The sequence below is a fragment of the Zalophus californianus genome, chromosome 9 (assembly GCF_009762305.2).
Source record: "Zalophus californianus isolate mZalCal1 chromosome 9, mZalCal1.pri.v2, whole genome shotgun sequence".
In the NCBI taxonomy this organism is placed as follows: Eukaryota; Metazoa; Chordata; class Mammalia; order Carnivora; family Otariidae; genus Zalophus; species Zalophus californianus.
The window spans coordinates 63,599,940-63,615,517 of record NC_045603.1 but is presented as its reverse complement, the minus strand read 5'-3'; the positions used below and the strand labels follow the sequence as shown (position 1 = coordinate 63,615,517).

At 55.4% G+C, this 15,578-nt stretch overlaps 1 protein-coding gene and 1 long non-coding RNA gene across 2 annotated transcripts; both read left to right on the top strand.

Annotated features, from left to right (window-relative positions):
- The first annotated feature begins 471 nt into the window (after positions 1-471).
- LOC113922949 lies at positions 472-3,820 on the top strand. The gene is made up of 3 exons (XR_003520114.2): positions 472-821; positions 1,300-1,483; positions 3,179-3,820. It is a non-coding gene; the product is annotated as an uncharacterized LOC113922949 (long non-coding RNA).
- A 415-nt stretch (positions 3,821-4,235) lies between these two features.
- On the top strand, positions 4,236-9,539 carry AQP6 (aquaporin 6). Its single transcript, XM_027595356.2, is given in 9 exon segments — positions 4,236-5,876; positions 5,878-6,012; positions 6,014-6,193; positions 6,981-7,051; positions 7,053-7,160; positions 7,402-7,454; positions 7,457-7,482; positions 8,146-8,400; positions 9,132-9,539. Coding segments are annotated over 8 exon segments (822 nt in total). The 5' UTR covers positions 4,236-5,840; the 3' UTR covers positions 8,359-8,400; positions 9,132-9,539.
- Positions 9,540-15,578: the final 6,039 nt, after the last annotated feature.

Sequence of the window (15,578 nt, the reverse complement as noted above, 5' to 3'; positions counted from 1 at the left end):
GAGTGCTCAATAAACTAGTGTGAAAAGAACGCAGCACATACACATCTGGGACCCCAGCCACACTCCAGTTCTGGGCACTGCTCTCCTGAGAGTGTTTGAACCTGAGTTCCTGCTTCTCCGGAATGGGAACCTCTCCTGTGGTCTTACAGCTTTGCCTCTGAAGAGGAGGGGCCATTAGGGTCAGGAGAGGGACTGAGAAGCCATAGAGCCTGGCCGGCCAGCGTCAGTCCCAAAGACCATGGGTGAGGAGGGCCAGACTTCCTAGCCCTCCTTCAAACTCGAGCCTAGTATTGGTGAATGAGAGGTGTGTGTGTGTGTGTGTGTGTGTGTGTGTGTGTGTGTGTGTGTACACCTCACAGGGCCCCCTATTGGTGAATGAGAGGTGTGTGTGTGTGTGTGTGTGTGTGTGTGTGTGTGTGTGTGTGTGTGTGTGTGTGTGTGTGTGTGTGTGTGTGTGTGTGTGTGTGTGTGTGTGTGTGTGTGTGTGTGTGTGTGTGTGTGTGTGTGTGTGTGTACACCTCACAGGGCCCCCTTAAAGGAGTAGTCCCTCGCCTGCCCTCATCCACCCCGGCCCCTACCCTCGAGCCAGACCGCAAGTCCCAGCTCCGACCAGCAGGGGGGGACCTCGTCCACCGAATCCGCAGCTGCTGGGCTTCCTCTAACACAAATCCTGGGTCTGGGCCCTAGCCACGCAGGGGTACGGGGAGTCCCTCAGGCCCGGGTCCCCTAGGCCACCAGGAAGCAGCTACCCCCAGCCCACTATCCGGGAGAGGATGCAGAAGAGAGAGGACCCCTATCCCTCTCGCCCCCACAGGACTCAGGTACAGGCTCAGACATGACTGGGAGGCTGGCCTCTCCCTCCAGCCCAGCGACCTGCGTTCCTTTTTTGATGGGTCCGAAGGGGAGCATAACGTGGTGAACGGTGGGCCTATGGGAGACAGACCCTCAGGGATGGGTGGGGCACCCAATTCGAGGGAGTTACAGGCCTGGCCTGGCCAGAGGGTGCAGGTCCCCATAGGGCTTTGGGCCCTCAAGATGCAGAGGCGGGTGGTTTGGCCAGCAGGGGGCGCTGTGTTCCTTGATGTGTGAACTTGGAGTCGGCTCGGGTCCGGAGCCCACAGAGGCCTGCGCACACATGAACACGCACACAGTAGCCCTGCACATCTACGCTGACCTTCAGTTGTACTCACGGGGCTGTGTCTGCTGGGCATAAGCTGCTCACTCGGGGTGGGGGGGTGTGCGTGCGTTTGTGCGTGTGCGTGTGAGGAGCCACATCAACCCTCCCCCATTCTCTCACAGGGCTGCTGGGGACCAGACCTGGAAACCTGGCTCCGTGTGTCACACCCAAGTACACACGTGCTCAGTCACCCCCTGAGCCTCTGCTCCACCTGGAAATGGAAGCCGGGAAAAGCCTTGATTCTCCTATGGGAGGTTTCCTACTCCTCCCCTCCCCCTCTGCCCAGGGCCTGCTGGTTTTCACCTGGTAGGAAGGTGGACATGGGAACAGGATGGGGAGATGGAGGAGGGCTAGGGGTAAAGGTAGAAATCGGCGGCAGGTGTCTAGGGGATGGGAGGAGGGGTTGAGGGGTGGGTGAGCTCTCGAAGCCCCTCCGGAGCCTCAGCTTCCTCTGTCAGGTGTGGACGAGGCTTCCACAGTTCTGGAGGATTGGTGAGATGACGCGAGGGAAGCCACCTTGAATCCTTCCCCTTTCTGCCGTGCTTTCCTTCTCCCTCCTCCGCTCTCCCAGTACCTCCCTCCTTCCACGCCCTTTTGCTCCCCCTCTGATCCCCGAGCTGAGAGGACCTCAGTCAGAGCCCCTGTTGCCCCTTGTGCGCACACCTACACACCCCACTCCCCGAGGAGATAGCCGCCACCGCAGCTGGACCGGCCTCTAGGGGGTTAAAAGCCCACGGCCACCGACAGGCAGCTGTAGGCAGCTGGGCATGGGACCTTGGCAAAGGGCCTCTGAGCATGAGGGACCCGAGAGCTTCGCAGTAGAGCCCAGGACTGGCAGGGTCCGGGGAGGTGCTGGCTGGAGCTGGAGCAAAGCCCTGGCCCGTGCCCACCTGGCCTCAGGGGCTGACCGACCTTGTGCCTGGCCAGACAGGGCCCCAGGAGGCGCTGCTCTAGACCAGCTGGACACCAGGGCTCCGGCTGCCCTTGATTCTCTCAGCCTCCAGGGCCCAGAGCAGGGGCCCTGGGAGCTGCTTGTCTGGGAGCTGCCATGGCAACCAGGACCCTTCCCACCCCACCCCAGTCCTCACACCTGTCTCCCCGGAGGGGTGAGGGAGGGCGATCTGAACAACCAAAATTTTCCTGGCTCAGAGACCCTCTCCTAGGTATCAGCACATTTACCCCGAATGACACATGGGGCAACGAGGATTATCTCCATTTATAAGTGGGGAAACTGAGCTCACAGAAGTTACCCACTGGTCAGGGGTGCAGTATACATGGGGATATGTGAACGCTTTCGCCTGTACGGCCTTATCAAAGGCCCTCAACAGCTAGGCATTAGTGGGGCTGGGTGCTTGGCGTACAGGTGCACCTCACCAAGGCTAGGTAGGGTGTAGGGAAGCCCTCTGCGGCCCTGTCTGCAGGAAGGGAAGGAGAGAGATGCCCTGAGGTTCCCTGGGACAGCCCACCATGCCAGGGAGGAGGGTCACCCACACTTGCCCCTGTGGCCACATTCCTTCATTCCTCGAGCATTTATTGAAAGCCTCTTTGAGACCAGGCAAGCATGGGTCTCCACTGGAACAGGGGAGGCCCTGAGGAGGTCAAAGCCAGAAGTAGCCACTGGCTGGAGAGGAGAATCAGGGCGGCCTTCATAGAGGAACTGGACCTGAGCAAAGTCTTGAAAGAGAAACAAAGAGGAAAGGCTTCCTCAAACCCGCGGTCTCCCCACTACTCTGGGATTACCCAGGCCCCATTATCAAGTCTCGGCCTTGAGAGGGAGAAGTGAAAAACCCCAGATGAGACTGGGACCAGCCCAGAGAGGATCCCAGTCACTCAAAGGGAGGAGCCAGGAGCACAAGGAGGGGCCCCTGACTGGACAGGAGAAGGGCTGCCTCTTCTTCAGGGCCAGAGGGAAGCTGGTGAGGGCATGGAGCAGCAGCAGGTGAGTTTGTGCCTGGGGAAGAAGGGTGGGAAGAAGTCTTACCTGCTAGTTTCTCTTTCTAGGTAGGACAGGGGGCAAGCTGAGCTCCTGGAAGAAAGCTGGAGTAGGGCACTTGGAGAGCATGGACAAGGTTGGAAGTCGGCCTTAGAAGAATGGGGAGAGGGAGAGCTGACTGAGGACGGTGTAAGGATGGCTGAGCAGAGCCGTGACCCCCACTGAAGCCAGAGACCGTGGACTCTTCGTGGCAGAAGCCTGCATGCTGGGCGAGTTGTTCTAGCGGCGCTCAATGGCGCAGATCCGGATGGGGCCAGAGGGCGGTGGAGGAGAAAGGAACGGAGACATGCAGGGGCCGGGGTGGAGAAAAGGGGTGGGCGTGCAGGACAGTGGAGGCACTGATGCCAGGGGATCTGGCTGGGGAGGGGAGGGTGAGGCCAGGAAAGGGAATGGAAGAGGGTGCGTGAACAGAGCCTGTAACCAGAGCTGGGCTATTCCACTTGAAGATTTCAGAGAGCTCAGACCTAGGTGGGATGGGTATAAGGCTGGCTGGAATGAAGTAGATATGAAAGTCACCTGCCTCCAGGAGGTCAAGCAGCTTTTATTCATTCATTCTTTCATCAATAAATATTTATTGAGCACGAGGCACCCGGGTGGCTCAGTAGGTTAAGCGTCTGCCTTTGGCTCAGGTTATGATCCCAGGGTCCTGGGATTGAGCCCCATACAGGCTTCTTGCTCAGCGGGGAGCCTGCTTCTCCCTCTCCCTCTGCCTGCCGCTCCCCCTGCATGTGCGCTGTCTCTGTCAAATAAATAAAATCTTTAAAAAATATATTTATCAAGCACCAACTATGGCCAATCCCTGTGCAAGACACTAGATGTAGGGATGAGCAAAATTTGGTTCCGGCCCCCCGAGGGGCTCACCGCCTCATTAAGGAGACACATTATCACCATGACAGCATTCTGTGGTGACTGAAGTGTACAGAAGTGCTCAGATGGGGTGGGAGCACACGGAGGGGTCATCACCCAGCAAAGGAGATGACCCTGAAGCTGAGCCTTAGGGATGAGTTAGGAGTTACCCAAGAAAAAGACGTGGGAAAGGCTATCCAAGGAGAGGACAGAGCGTTCTCCAAGGAGTGACCAGCATAACGTGTTGCAGAACCACCGGTCATTTGGTGAGGCCACAGGACAAAGTAAGGAGTGGGGAGAGGTGAGGTAGGAGGAGCAGGATCCCCGAGGACCTTGTAGGCCTGGCATGAGGACACTTTGAAGGGATTTTAGCAAAGGAGCAGCAGGATCAGATTTGCATTTTAGAAAGATCTCTCAGGCTGCAGTGTGGATAATTGATTGGAGCTGAGTGAGGAAGCAGACAGAGAGACTCATTCAAGGCCACAGGGCAGCAGGGTGGCAAGAAGAGGGCACAGTCAAGAAATATTTAGGATTCCAAATCAGCCAGACTTGATGCCTTTATTGGTTGGGGGCAGAAGGGAGAGAAGGTTCAAGGATGCTTCCCAGGTGCTACCAACTGAGCTGGAGAAAACAGGAAGAGTGCATGGGGGGTCGGGGGGGCACAGAGAGAAATGAGGATCTCATTTTGAGACAGGTTGCATTTGAGGAGCCTGAAGACAACCAGGGCATACCCACTGAGCAGGAAGTTATGGCCAGGGGTGAGGTCAGGGCCCCCCCCCCCCCCATGTGGTGAAGAGTGAAGACTTACTTCAACAGCTCCACAGATTCTTCTTAGGGAGGAAATCCCTTTGTTTGGGAAAATATCTCGATATGCTGCTGGGGTTAAAAGGGCAGAGCCTAAGGCCTGGGTGACCTCAGGGCTGGCATTGTCACAAAAATGGCTCGGCTGCCCTGTGTGAGACTTGAGAGGAATTGTTCCGGCCCCTGAGAAGGAGGAGAGCAGGGTGTGGAGGGGAGAGGGTTGTGAGGGAGGGGGCAGGCAGGGGAGACAGGACGGGGCAAGGACAAGCCAGTGGAAATTCCCAGCTCACAGGGGAAATTCTCCACTGCGGTGTGTGTCATCTGATCAGCTGTGGAATAAGCCCCTCCTCCCTCTGTCCCCCCTGCACCCACACAGACCCAGGTCCTTAGAAAATTTGACTCTGTTCACATCTGCTTTCTGTGAATAGGGATTTAGGTGGGAATGGAGGAAAGAGCTTCATTTCACATCTGGGTTTATGGGGCATCGAATAGTGTGAGCCCATTTGGAGGCAGAGCCAGCAGGCAGAGGGGGCCAGGGGAACAGGAGCCTCTGGGAATGCATGGGACCCTCGGAAGCAGGCCTTGGACTTGGGGATCTGAGGAGCTCACTGCATCTAAGCTGGAAGCCGACGCCCACCACTACGCCTGCACCTGCTACGCTCAGGCTGGGCCTCTGCCTGCAGCAACGTTAGGGCTGTCGGGCTTGGGAACCAGCTTGGGTTCCAGCTCAGCGCCCAGGGGCTGCCCCCTGTCCCAGCTGTGCTCCGGGCGGAGCAAGCAGGGGAGCACCAGCCCTCATACAGGCCTCACGCCTCCCACCCCCCCAGACGCACACAAGCCTGTCAGCCTGCTCCCGCCAGTCTGACCAGCAGGCCCCTGGGTCAGCAGCGAAGGAGAGGAGCAGGCCAGAGACAAGAGACCCCCGGAGACAGCCGAGATCAGAGGTCCCAGGAGAAGTAAAGGCAGCTGCCAAGGCAGCCAGGCCCGGACCCAGGGTAGCCCGGTGGGTGACGCTGGGCGAGGATGCTGTGGAGAGCTGCCAGCAGGGCGCTGTTTGCCCGAGGTCCTGGCCACAGGGCTGTACGTGTTCTTCGGCGTGGGCTCAGCCCTGCCCTGGCCCTCGGCGCTTCCCACCGTGCTGCAGATCGCCATCACCTTCAACCTGGCCACGGCGGTCGCTGTGCAGATCACCTGGGAAGACCAGCAGGGGCCACATCAACCCCGCCGTGACTCTGGCCTTCCTCGTGGGCTCCCAAATCTCCCTGCCCCGTGCTGTGGCCTATGTGGCTGCCCAGCTGGCCAGGGCCACTGTGGCGGCTGCTCTGCTTTATGGGGTCGTCCCAGGAGACATCCGAGAGACCCTCGGGGTTAACATGGTAGGTGCAGGGAGGGGCACATGGCAGGACCAGGAAAGGGATGTCCACCCGGGTGGTAAGGGTGGACGGCCAGGCCTGAGGAGAGGCGACAGGGAGGAAATAACTCAGCCCCGTGCTCCTTGCCTGCTCTGGGCTGCGCCCTGGGACCCGGGGAAACCAGACCGTGGTCTTAGCGCAGGAAGAGCGGGAATGGGGTTATGGTACAAGGTGGCACAAGGGTAGGAGTCAGGAAAGGACCGGGCATTGAAGGGTCAGGGTAGCCAGGGACGCCTGGGGCTGCGGGTAGTGGCAGGGGACCCGGCATGCCCTTCTTCTCTTCCGGTCCACCCCGTGTGCCCTGCTTCTCTGCGTCCCCATGTTCCTCCTTCCCCAGCACCCTGAGGCCTGTCTCACTCCCCCAGATTCCCCTAATCATCTATCCTTCCACCTACTTCCCCCCCCCCACCCCCGTCTCCTTCTACCCCTCCTACCCACGGTCTCCTCCCAGTCTGCCCAAAAACCTGCATCCCCCTGCTCCGAGCCTTCCCTTCCCCAACAGAACTGAGCCCTTCGCCAACTACTGGCTGCAGCTCCCTGGGGGGGCTAGGAGGGCGGCCACTCCCTTCCGCAGGGAGCGGGTGTCCAGGGCTGACCCGAACTGCACTGCACAGCTCTCCCTGCTCCATCTCCCCGGGGCCTGGAACCGGGGTGGTGAGGCATCACCTCCTTACGGTGAGGAAATGAGGCCCGAGCGGGTCACCACCCGATGGCACAGCCGTGTCACCTCCAGCATAGCCTCCGCACCCAGGTCCGGAGCAGCGTCTCGACGGGCCAGGCTGTGGCAGTGGAGTTGGTTCTGACCCTGCGGCTGGTACTCTGTTTTTGTTTCCACTGACAGCCGCCAGGCATCGGGCTCCCCAGCCACCATGATGGGGATCTCTCTGGCACTGGGCCACCTCATTGGGGTAAGAGGCCAAGGGGACACCGTGTATATGCACACACTGGTCCCTCCCTGAGGAGGCTGCAGGGACCCTGAAGGCCAGGAAGGGTCCCTCCCTGAGCCCCTCATGCGTTGGGTGGAGGCTGTGTTCCCACAGTCCAGGCCTGGGATATGGCGCCGCAGTGGCCAAGGCTGGGACCAAGGCTCTAAGCCAGGGCAGAGGGGGCTGTCCCCTCCTGGGCCTGCCCTAAGCCTCCTCATACCCTGAACCTGCACTCTCCCCCGCCAGGTCTACTTTCACTGGCTGCTCCATGAACCCGGCCCGCTCCTTCGGCCCTGCCATCATGTTGGGAAGTTCGAGGTCCACTGGGTGAGAGCCTCTGCTGGCCGCCGTGGGGTGAGGAGGGGAGGGGCTAGGCAGGGGCCCTTAGGGACGGTGGCTTTCACCAGCAGGGGGTCCACAGGGACGTGGGGAGACAGGTCCCCCTACCACGGACCATCTTGACCCCCAGGGGAGGTTTCCCTAAGCTCAGATGAAGGCAAATATCCTGGCTTGTACTTCCTTTCTTTCCAGCTTCAGTAGCCAAGGGGACCCAGTAGACTGTTGATAAATGGGCCAGAGCGGGAGATGCAGCCTCAGCCCAGGCCTCAAGTCCTGGCTGTTTCCTTATTCACTTCCTCCAGCTGGACCAGTTTCCAAACTTGGATAAAGAAAAAAGACAAACAGAAATAGACACACACACACACACCAGCTGAAGCAGGAACAGCACTTAGCCAAGGCTCCTGGTTGGAACAGGGGAGGCGAGAGGAGGGAAACAGGAGGGGTGAGGAGACTAGGCCTGCCCCCCGTGCAAGGCAAGGTCACCTCACCTGCAGAGACTTGGCGGGCAGGATGCCTGCTTCTCCATTTTGTCATCGTGTAGACAGATCAAGGGGTCCTGGGAGACCAAGTTAATACTAAGGAACCAGGCGAGGGTCCCAAAGCTACCCTATGATCCTGATAACTCATGCCCACTTCTCTCTGCCCCCTCAGATCTTCTGGGTAGGACCCCTGACAGGAGCTGTCCTGGCTTCGCTCATCTACAACTTTATCCTGTTCCCTGACACCAAGACCATGGCCCAGCGACTGGCCATCCTCATGGGTACAGAAGAAATGGAGAAAGTGGCAGAAAAGGAGCCCAAGAAGAGAGAATCCCAGTCCAGTTCAGGGGATACTGAAACAGGGAACGTGTGTCAGATGGTATAGAACTTGGCCCTCACCTTTGGGCTTCTGAGAGGAGCCCTCTAGGTGGGTAGCTTGCCTTGTACAACCAGACTTCAGGTTTTATAGGGGGTGGGGCCAGGGTGGGGGGTTGAGGGCAGGAAGGATGGGGATGTTAGGCCCCTTGTCCTAACAGCGTGGATAGGGAATGCCAGTCCCTATCCCTGGTGTTATATTTCTAGACAGAAAGAATCTGGGGAGCAAATCTGTTCAGTTTCCTCCTCCTACATCTCTTAATGGGACAGAGCAGAAGGAGGCAGGGAAATTCATGATTGCCCTCCCCTTCTCTCATCCATCTGGATCCTAGTGGGCATCCTGAGCCTCCGGATCGCCTTGCCTTGGGTACTGGAGCCCAGACAGCCACTCAGCCCAGACACTAAGGGCTACAGAGACCTTAGGGAACCCCAATGTCTTACCCATCCTTGAGGGGAAAGCCAGACTTCCCAGAAGAATTGGATCCTGGGACATCCTCTGAGCTCCTCATAGGGATATCTCTGCTCCTGGGTATGGTTTGGGGGCTAGAGACCAGCCCTCAGCGTGGGTGCTTCCTGAGGACAAAGACTGTCCTTCTGATCGATCTTCATTCCTCACGCCTCTAAATGCTCAGGAGAGGACCCTGCCCTTGGGAAGAGCTGACCCAGAGAGGAGCCTTTTCTAGGGCTGGCAGAGGGGCAGGATAGAGGCAAGGGAGGTTTGGGCCAAACAGGCCTTTTCCAGGGCAGGCTCCCCCAGATGTTTGCCCACTTTCCACCCCACAGCCCCATTCATGGGAACAATCCTGACGGGGGGGAAGTCCCTATCCCAGCCTCCTGTCCCTGACCTGGGCCACAAGCTGTCTCCAGCCTCATTCTCAATTCTGCCAGGATCCTCAAAAAAGCTACTGAATGAGTCCCAAGGATGGTAAGAACTCAGGAATGACCCAAGAAACCAAGATTTGCAGTTCAGTGCCTCTGAAGGACTACTAATCTCAGTTGGTTTGTTAATATTTACAAGCTGCTGTAAATATACTCTCCCCATGACTTGGGGCCCTATCTGGATCTCAGCTTCCCCAGCTATAAAATGGGCACAGTCCTCCCCCAGGGCCTGCTGTGAAAACAAACCAGAGACTGGAAAATGTTTTCGGAAGTTAAAATGCTAGAAAAACCCAATAAATGATGATTATTGTCGCTGTTACTGTAATTATTGGGTTTGAATACAATTGCTGTTGGTAATGGGAGGGAGGAGGGAAGAAGGGAGAGGGGGATGATTGAGAGGGAGGGAAAAGAGAGTAGGCTTTTCTCCTTTCATCTGTTCCACTTACTTGCACTGCCTCCTCTCCTGGATCTACTGACCCGGGAGCTCTGTGTGTGTGGAGGGGGTTGAGGAGGGCCACTGGAACAAAGAGACAAGCCAATAAAAGTCAGTTCTTCTCATCTCTATGGTGCTCATCACCATGGTACCCTGAGATACAGCAACCAAAACCATAAAAAAGATAGGTCCTTTTCCATGATGTCTCCAACGGCACTGGGGATGGGAGGGGCTACCAAAGTCTTTCAAGGGCAGGGCGACAGTGCCCAGCCGGTGACCAGAGTGAGAGCTGAGTCCCCAAGTGCTCGTGGCCACAGTGTCCATGTTCAGGATTCTGTGATATTGTCAGTGTGGAGTACTATTTACATCTCTCCAAGCCGGGCCCCACTCATCCATCTTCACAATCTCTCAGAGCCCAGGGCTTCTTGTGCCCTTTTATGAGCAGGGACAGCTGGGTGTGTATGGCGGTGGGGGGGAGGTGGGGAGAGATGTGATTGACTTGCTAAAGGTCACCCAGCTCAGTACCACAGCCCCCTAAGGTCTCCTCAGCTCCCAGCTTAGAATTTTCCGAAACAGAGCTCTAGGGGGCTTATACAAGTTAAATGGAAGGAAGGGAGGAGGGGAGGGAGGGAGGGAGGGAGGGAGGACGGAAGGAAGGAAGGAAGGAAGGAAGGAAGGAAGGAAGGAAGGAAGGAAGGAAGGGAGTCCAGAACTAGAAGGCTGACAAGGGCAGGGAGGTGCAGCTCCTGCAGTAGGGCTCTGAAGTTCCTAGACAAATTATCTCTGCGTCCCCAGAGCTGAGCACACACTGGGTGCTCAATAAAAGTTTGATGAATGAATGACTGAGGCTGGGCGACTGGGCAGGGAGGGGAGGCAGGGATCTATCATGAGAATTCAGGAGTTACAACTTCAGATGCGCCAGGATGAGAGCAGCTGAGACACCTATGTTCACAGAGAGGAGTAGCTGGGACCAGGGTGCATAGCACCCTGGAGCCCCCAGCCCCTACTCCGGAGCTGACTGCCAAACCCGTCTCCAGGCCCAAAAGGTGAGAGTGACTGCTCAGAGAGAGACTTGGGGGCTATTTTCATGAATAGTTCTTTAAAGCTGTACTCTGTCAGAAGAGACTAGAGCAAGGAGGAGAAAAGCTTCATGAAAAGTGAGGAAATAGGTTAGAATCTGAAGAGCATCCAAAGTTAGACATAGGAATGAGTAACCAAAGGTTAGCTTCTCCTTCTCTGGAGCCCTTTAATAGGACAGTCAGCCATCTGTTTGGATGAGGGAAGGGCTGGCCCTTGGGGAGCCAAATTCACAGGTTCCAGCCTGCGACAGCAGGGCTTCATAGCCCCAGCTCCTGGGCCTGGGTGGAGGGGGCGGTGGGAGCGTGGGGAGGACTGAGACCCAACCAGGCCGACCCTTGGTGTGCACTCCCTTCCTCCTGGTTGTCAGGGGAAGTTTTTAATTAATGGTGTGTAATCTGATCTGGCCCTTCTCCCCGCTGAGCACTGCCTTCAATCAGCAAAGCCATCTGCAATTGCAATTCATAATTCTCCCGAAAGGGAGTGGGGGGTGCCTTGGTGATTAATACAATTAGCCTTTTATGTTGATGATTGTCTTAGCAGGAGCAGATGATGTGAGCCCAGAGCCTAGGCTGCAGCATCCCCATTGGCTGGCAGGAAGCCCCTCTCCACTTCCCACCCCCACTGATACCTCTGGCTGGAAAGAGGACACACTGGGACCGCACTGTGCGGGGACGGAGGGGGGGCTGTTGTGGGGAGCCCACGAAGGGGCCAGGCTCTGGGACACATTTGGGCTGCTCAGACTGAGGGCAGAGGAGGAGAAGACGATGATCCAGAGACTTTCACTTTCCGAAGAAAATCACTTTGACTTAAAGGATTCTATACACCTTATAAAAAAAAAAAAGAAGGCTACATAAAGGTATAATAGAGGTTGAAAGGGTTGAAAAAGTTTAAATACAGGCTCAGGCAGTTATAACTGTGTGAACTTAAGCAAGTTACTTAAGAATCCTGAGCCTCACTTTCCTTATCTGGGAAATGGGGTCTATTCAATAAGGGGGCTGGAACCACACGGGACGGGATGTATGTGGTTAGCAAGGCACCTGACACAGATCTCAATTGGTACGGTTGTCACCATCATTGCGGTAGACGGTAGACTGCTGTTCCCTCTGCTGCTGGCTCAGCTGCTTCCGCACAGTTCCTAGCGCAGCCCAGCAGCCCAGGCGGCTATTATTAAAGAAGGACCCACTCCCTCTCCAGTCCCCAGCCTTAGTTAGCTTAAGCAAAGGAGAGTGTGTGTGAGTGTGTTGGGGGAGGAGGATCCCAGAGGAAAGAGGAGTCAAGAATCACACCGAGGGCGCCTGGGTGGCTCAGTCGTTAAGCTTCTGCCTTCGGCTCAGGTCATGATCCCAGGGTCCTGGGATCGAGTCCCACATCGGGCTTCCTGCTCGGCAGGAAGCCTGCTTCTCCCTCTCCCACTCCCCCTGCTTGTGTTCCTGCTCTCACTATCTCTCTCTCTGTCAAATAAATAAATAAAATCCTTAAAAAAAAAAAAAAAAAGAATCACACCAAAAGGGCATCTGGCTCGCTCAGTTGGAAGAGTATGCGACTCTTGATCTCGGCATTGTGAGTTCGAGCCCCACATTGGCTGTAGAGATTACTAAAAGTAAATAATTTTTAAAAAAAGAAAAAAGCGAATCAAACCCAAGAAAGAAAGAAAGGTCTCCCCAGAACAGAGAGGTGGAGCACTGGAGTGACTGGGGCAAGAGTTGGTTTGCGGGAAGATCCAGGGAATGAGAGTAAGGAGGCCAGGTGGATATAAAGGGGTAAAAAGACGCAAGACCTTGAGCATCTGGAATTTCATATGAAAGCTAAGAAAACAAAGGGGAGCAGCCATCAGAGCTGAGGGTTTAAGAGGTAGCACAAATCAAAGTCTGGGATCTCTGATCTATAATAAGGTCAAATGATCCAAAACAAGCCGACTGGGTACTTGATGGGAGAGTACACTGGGTCAGGAGAGGGTATTGCCTCAGCCCCTCCCAGCCCACAGCACTGCACTCCGGCACCCGGAGCGGCGCGGGAAGAGAGCTCCTTATCAGCAGGGAAGCTGACCTAGTGCTAATGGCAGGCCCCAGCCATGTTAGCCGGGGAAGACAGGGAGCGAAGAAGGGAGGGGAGCAGTTAAGGGCTAATCAAGAAGCATCCATCCGGCTGAACAGTGGCCACTCGGGGCAGCTGGGGCACGGTCTGTACCTCTTGGGGAGGGGCGGTGGCAGTCAGCCAATGCTGGAGGGGAGGCGCGGTTAGGGAAGGGGGTTTAGGAGACTGTGGAGTCTGACAGCACTGATTAGTAGGCTGCAGTGAATGGGCAGAAAAGGGAGAAATGCAAACTGTTTCAGAGCTCTGATTAAGTCAGCAAAAGGGGCAGTTACTGCCAAAACTGGGGGTGGAGGATGCCACTGACGGTGGCAGGGACCAACAGCTACCCGCCCCCCTCCCCAGCTCCGCAGAAGGATGGAACAAGGCCCAGCCAGGCCAGGGCCCAGCGTGAGATCAGAGGAGAGGCCGGGACGGTCGTTGGTGTCCAGTTATGAGGCACTGGGCTGGAGGTGCCTCTCCGTCCAGGGTATGCTTCCCAGGCCTCTCTAGCTGCCCTGTGCATCCTGAGATGCTGCCTAATGTCATCACGTCTGAGGCTGGTAAGCCTCCAGCCCCTCCCTCCTGAGCTCCCCCAGCACTCTGCACACACCTCCATCCTGGCACTGAACACACTACTTCACAGTTATTTGAACACCTCTCTCTACTGCAACAGGAAGACGATTCTTAAACATAATTAGATTTTTAGTCTACTTCTCATCTCAGGGCAACCTTTCCCTAACTTGACTCTCTGCCCTTTCTTTGTTGGTCCCCAAACCATGGACTTCCAGTTTCACGGGAGGAAAGACCTCTGATATTCTGGATTTGGTGAGCCAATTGGACAAAGGATTACAATAAACTCCCAGCTCCCTGTTCGAGCGGACCTCTAACCTCCTTTGTGTTGAAGCACCCCAGTGTTTTGGTGCTATACTCATTTCACAACTCCCATCGGGGAGGACTAGTATTTTGGTCATAGGCTCACTGATCCACAGTGGCTTTTTTCCCACCCTTCCCAGACTTGAAGGTCACATGTAATGGCTCTAGGGGTCATGACTGGACAGATTTTGATCCTATCATACATATTGCCTGTCTGTCTCTTGGTGCCAGATGTTCTGGGGCTGAGCCCTCCTCTTCCCCATCCTGTAGCTTCCCTCAGACACAAAGAATTCCCTGTTTTAAAGCTCTTGGACCACAAGAAGGAGGTTCCCTGACCTCCACATCTGGTCTAGCCAACAGCCTGTCTCCCGTGAACAGCTAACACTTCCAACCCAAATAACATCGATAATAAGATGCTTGACTATTTTATGAGTCACTAAAGAAAAAACACTACATTGTTTTTGTAAGATGCCATTGATTATAAGACATCCCAATTCTCAGAAATACTAAAACATATATTTTAAGTGCATCTTACAACCAAGGAAATGATCATTTCTCCTTCAGATCTTGCCTCTTTTTTACTATTTTTTAAAATTTATTAGAGAGAGAGTGCATTTGCAGGCACTCGAGTGGAGGGAGGGGCAGAGGGGGAAGGAAGGGGAGAGGGAAGAATCTCAAGCAGACTCTGTGCCAAGCACAGAGCCCAACGCAGGTCTCTATCCTACAACCCTGAGATCATAACCTGAGCTGAAACCAAGAGTCGGACATTTAACCAACTGAGCCACCCAGGTGCCCCAGATCTTGGCTCTAAAAATTCTTTTTTAAGATTTATTTATTTATTTATTGGACAGAGAGAGACACAGAGAGGGAACAGAAGCAGTGGGAGAAGGAGAGGGAGAAGCAGGCTTCCCGCTGAGCAGGGAGCCTGATGTGGGGCTCAATCCCAGGACCCTGAGATCATGACCTGAGCCGAAGGCAGACGCTTAATGACTGAGCCACCCAGGCGCCCCAGATCTTGGCTCTTTAAATCAGATTTCAAAGTGAAGGGGAAGGGCACCTGGGTGGCTCAGTTGGTTAAGTGTCTGAGTCTTGATCTCAGGGTCTTGAGTTTAAGCCCCAAATTAGGCTCCATCCTGGGTGTGGAGCCTACTATGAATGAATGAATGAAGGGGAATGTAAGGCCAAAGTGGGGACCACACTGGAGGGTCTCAGGTCTTCTTCCTCTAAGGGGGATGGGCACCATTGCCCTCATATGCTCTTAACTCTATTGCAGGATTTCAATACCCAGGCCGCCCAACATGGTTAACATAGCTTCTCCCTCAGTGCCAGGGAGGCCAGCAAAGAAAAGCCCACTTTTTTTTTAAGGAGACAAAGTAAGACACAAACCATGCCAAGTAGGGACCACCATTTTCGAGGGGATAATCGCCTAGCACTCCAATACCACTTATCCAACCACTTCCCACCCTACCGGGTTATCTTCCCCAGAGCCTCCAGGCCAGTGCCAGGAGATGCTGAGATTAGTCATTTCCTCCTAATCGGGCTAAGACAGCTCCGTTAAGCTGCCGCCTGCAGGCAGTGCCCGTTAAAGCAAAGCAGCTGGAAAGGGCTTAGCCCCCTTTAATGGCAGCCGCTGTATCTCCACAGTGCGGCTTCTCTGCTGAGGGGCTGGACTCTGTCCATAAGCATCAGGCATTTAGCCCCAGTCAACATCTATTAACCTAGGAGGAGAGAGCAGCCAGCTCCCTGGGGGCACGAGAGGTGGTTCACTTAAGCACCCCACCTGAGGCCTTGCTTTCCAATGAGGAAGAAAAATCCCAGTCCCTTCGTATGTCTTGCTCTACTAAAATCTGGACAAACTGTATTATCTTACAGGCAGGAGCAACTCCATTTTA